Raw genomic sequence first — 4,697 nt, 5'->3', positions numbered from 1 at the left:
CTTCTCTCTTTGTTTGGCGCTTGGATCCTTGAGATCCCAGCGAATACTATTCTTTGCTAGGCCCCTCTTACCCAAGAGGTGTGGCTCCTCCTCTCGCACTGTCGATTGAGTAGAGATAGACTTCGGTCTAAGTGTTCTTTTTAGTTTTCTCCGCTTCCCCAGCGCTGTATCCCTTGATACCCAGTATCAATTCTATTCAGAGTACCGTCACCTTAGAGACCCCTGACAGTTTTGGTAGTATAGCTATTTGGTGAGGCTGACCAAATCTGGTTGTCACAAGCAATGGGAATGCAAGTTTATAGGGGGGCTGTATTTTTGATTCAATTATTTCAAATCTGACTCTGTAGGGGGCTACAGAAGCAAAGGGAAGTCTTCCAATAAACTTCAAAATCTAATTATGCAATAATAAATCTCAGAATATACCTCCTTCTCATGTATTCAACCATCACTTTATGTAATTTGATACTTGAAACAGATTTGGCACACCACAACATTTTTTTTCTTGAATTGTTGGCCGGTTTTTTTTTCTGCTTTTTTTGCATCACATGTAAGTCTGCAGATTATGGATTTTGTTAGAATATCTGTCTCTCTGTTTGCTCACATTCCCCTACTTTCCCCAGTCCCCAGTAAAGTTTCCAGTGGCCAGCCCCAGTCCCCAGTAAATTATTCTGTCTCCAGTTCCCAGTAAAGTATCCAGTCCCCAGTAAAGTACTCAGTCCCCAGTCCCCAGTCCCCAGTAAATTATCCAGTCCCCAGTCCCCAGTCCCCAGTAAAGTATTCTTTCCCAGTCTCCAGTAAAGTTCCCTGTTCCTGTCCTGTCCTCTGTCCCAGTTCCAGTTCCAGTTCCAGTCCCTGTCCCCTATCCCAGTTCCTGTCCTGTCCCTGTCACTGACTTGTTACAGATGTTAGTTTATTTTGTCTTGTATGTTACATGCTGTTAGGCCCCCTCTGGATCTTGTGCAGGGGGCTCTCTAGTTGTGTATACGTATCCGCTCCTCAAGTATGAAATAAAATTATCGAGTCAGAGCCCAACAACAAGAGACCCACTTTTGCCCAACCTGAGTCAAGCTCCTCTTTCAAAAACCCCCACTACTCGCCTCCCATATTCTCAGTCAACAAGCGTAACCTCAACAGATTTTAGTTCCTTTTTTCATGTTACAATTTTTACATGGTAGTGAGATACAATGTAAATTTCATTCTTTTCAGTTCCTTCTTTAACTTTACACATGATCTCTTTTGCATGGGATATATCATGTCAGAGATGAATTGTAAAATTCTGTTGTGACAAATATCAGTTGTACTTTTACATTGTGCCTTTTGCATGGGCCGTCTTTACATGGGGCCTTATTTTGATGATCACATGTAAAATTCAACCAATGCCCTCTATGGTACAATTTTACATTGTATGGGATTTACAATGTGGATGCAGTGTAAAGCATACATTGTAAAAATGAACATCCCTGTATAATAGTGGGGCAGGTCTTTCAAACCACCTGCAACAGTAGTTTATACTTAGCTGGAATATCATATTCTTATTTGCCCCTCAAAGGGCTGCCAACTCATCCTGAAGGAGCTCCTACAGCGGGGGGCTGAAAGGAGATTTTTTTTGGTCAGATTTCCAGCCTGCTGGACCCGCAAGCTTTTCAGGTTAGGATGTATATCTCCATCTCACCTTCCACCTTCCCCTGGCACTTTCCAGTATTGTTTCAGATCATTCCCTCATTCCTGTCTGATGTCATGAAATGCAAATATCGCCAAATTTTGCTGTCCTATGGATAAGCTTTTCACTCCGCTATGATGCTAGTGCCCACCTTACATACCCTAGACTGGGCAATTCCCAAGGTATTTACATAATTATTTCTGTATCCTGATGGTTGAGCCAAAGCTTGGGACAACCCAGAAGCGTGAGGCTTGAGTCAAGTAGGGCATTCAAGTTCACTGCAAACGGAGGCGCCAAGCTTTGCCAGTCTGTCTCCATTTATTTTCCAAGTTTGCACCCCTGATGAATCCCTGTAGAATCAGAGGGTGAAATTAACGCAAGGCGCAGTCTTCTGGAGTAAAAGTCGATTTCATGAAGAAGATTTTGTTTGCGTCGCAAAGTCTCATTCCGATAGATATCTTCAAACTTGGTCAATGTGTGTTGCACGGGACTTTCTATTTTGCAGTCAACGTTTGACGCCTCAACACATCTTATTAAGATAATTCGATGAAAAAAAGTCGAGGAGAATCAAGAGGTGCAGACAAAAGAGCAGGGCTTAATTCGAACTTTAGATCATCTGAGTTCCAACGACAAGGACCGTGAGAATCAATACAGAGAAGAAAATAAAAGTTACAGGTAGTCCCGGCTAGTTTCAAGACGCACACAATCAATCACTGTGAGAACAATAGACTTGCAGCCAGGTCGACGTTCCACTCGGTCGATCTAAGCAGAGCTTCAGCTTGAATCGGATCGGCTCCAAAGCCGACGAGGGTTTCGACTTTAGCCTTCTGGTCGGCATTTAATCCACTGTTTGAGCCTAGTCGGCTCGATGATGGCGGGTTGGTGGCCGATCTATTGGCCGTATCCGCAATCACCTTCTGGCTGTTGTCTTCCAGCAATGACTGGTTCTTTGCTCGTTCGATCTCCGACGATTCATCCTCGCCTTCATTCCCATCATCTTTAGCACTGGCTGGCAATTCGTGTTCACTCAGAAACCGGACCTCTTTCCCTTGGATGATCAGCGCATTCTTCGATAAATCGATGACTGCTTGGTGCCTTTTTAACATGTCCAATCCAAATAGCAAATCAACCCCTTTGCCCTGTTGATTAATGAGTTGTGATGCGTTTGAGATCAGAGAATCTTTCAGTACATGGACATGAGTTCAAAACCAAGCACCATGACTTCCAGAAAAGCTATATTCAATATCATGAGTAGACAATTCCTCACCTCCATGATAGTGAACGAACACGGCAGATGAAGATCTGATATTTTCATCTGGGCTGAATGTACTCTCCCCAGGATCTTGGCAGTTCCTACACCCCTCGCAATCCCACTGAACCTTTCGTCAATCAACCGCATGATTCTACAAAATGTCAACACCAATCCAATAAAATCGGCTCAGTCAAGGGCGACAAAACTTCGTTAGGATCCGCTTTTAAACTTGTGCGTGGTGGAAGGCTCACCCGGTAGTCTGGGCACAATTCGGACTCACTATACAAAATAAATTTCAACAAATCAGTGGAGCTGGATAAGATTTTGTGGATCCATAGTCAAAAAATTCCCTAACTGATCGTCATTTGGGCCCCCGAATCGACGAACGCCTTGACGGGATGACCGTTCACTTCGACATCAACGTATAACATCGTCACCCTTCCGAAGCTTTCGGGAGAAAATTCGATAGCATGCTGCATGTTCTCCCAAACACGCTCTTTCCGAATATGCTCTTCGATTCTTCTTTGCGCCTAAGAAATGGCCGTATTAAGGTTGGCTGTCAAAAAGCAAGTAAATGAGTACAGTCAAAAGTTGCGCGTCAATTCACCTCGATATCAAATGGGTCCGAATGAAGTAACTCTTCATCTTGACGACGTTGCTGTGCGTTTGATTGTTGCTGTTGTTGAAAGGTACGCATCAGTTGCGCAAATCTTTCGGGTGATTGTTCAGCCGCATTCGCGAGCTCTGGATTTGACTGCATTATCCATCCATCCAGAATAAGAAAACAATGATTCAATTAGTCAATTCAAAACGAAATCATTCAACTTATTTTCCTCTGGAAAACATACGGCTCGTAACTGTGACATCAACGCGGGGTCACCCAATATTTGCAATCTCATTCGATCGACATCGTTGGCAATATTTCTGATAAAAAAGATGGCATAAAGGGGTTGTTAGTGATGCGATCAGTTAACTAAGATTGTCCACTTCAGCTGATGGATCTTCTCACCCTCCAGCGACAGGCGGTGTTCGAGAGCTGAGAGGGTTTTGGAATGAGGAGGGTTTGACTTGTTTGAGCTCCATGATTTCATCCGTCGTAATCCCACATTCAGCCAGCGTGGTCTGTGGGGGCCGTTGGAGCCGTTTCCCACGTAAGAAAAAGTGCTGCTCGGCAGAGGGTATCCGGAGCTAATTAAATTCATCAAAGCAGACCGAGGTCAGAATCTAGACTTTCATCAAATGTTGAGCTTATTGGAACAGGAACTACATGCGTCCTCCACCTCCTGCTCACCTCAATTTCAACCAGTCCGGATAGGTCCTCGAGTGCAATAGATGGGTCGACATCGATTCCGAAGGGATCCTCTCGGCCATCGATTATTAGGGTGAGATGCATGTTCGGTGAAAAGAATAACGCTCGCTTGTGGTGCACCAGCCTCCGATGAGGACTTCCCGTCAATCTGGAAAGTCAGATCTGAGCCACCAGATATCAAATTTCGCAGGGAAATCTGGGTACCCGAAGATCCCCGAAGTGATCCAGAGTTCTAGATTCCAGATTTCCCTGCGAAATCTGAAATTCTGTTCAAAAGTGACGGGAAGTCCTGGTGCGGAGGACTTCCCACTGGCCACCCGAGGGACGTTTCACAAACATGTCAGCCAATCTGGAGGACGCGGCACATGTGTAACCATCTTCCAAGTAACAAAAACGAGGACTTCCCGTCATTTTTGAATAAATCTGGAATTTCAGATTTCGCAGGGAAATCTGGAATTTGGGACTCTGAATTGCTT

At 44.5% G+C, this 4,697-nt stretch overlaps 1 protein-coding gene across 1 annotated transcript; it reads right to left on the bottom strand.

Moving 5' to 3' along the window:
• Positions 1–2,370: 2,370 nt before the first annotated feature.
• On the bottom strand, positions 2,371–4,305 carry PtA15_4A50 (uncharacterized protein; the record flags this gene model as incomplete). Its single annotated transcript, XM_053168401.1, has 8 exons — positions 2,371–2,799; positions 2,928–3,063; positions 3,164–3,191; positions 3,268–3,442; positions 3,520–3,666; positions 3,761–3,836; positions 3,922–4,100; positions 4,204–4,305. 8 exons carry the CDS (start codon positions 4,303–4,305, stop codon positions 2,371–2,373), a joined length of 1,272 nt encoding a protein of 423 aa, XP_053019157.1.
• Between the last annotated feature and the right edge of the window lie 392 nt (positions 4,306–4,697).

Source organism: Puccinia triticina, chromosome 4A (genome assembly GCF_026914185.1).
Source record: "Puccinia triticina chromosome 4A, complete sequence".
In the NCBI taxonomy this organism is placed as follows: Eukaryota; Fungi; Basidiomycota; class Pucciniomycetes; order Pucciniales; family Pucciniaceae; genus Puccinia; species Puccinia triticina.
This window is presented reverse-complemented; position numbering and strand designations above follow the sequence as displayed.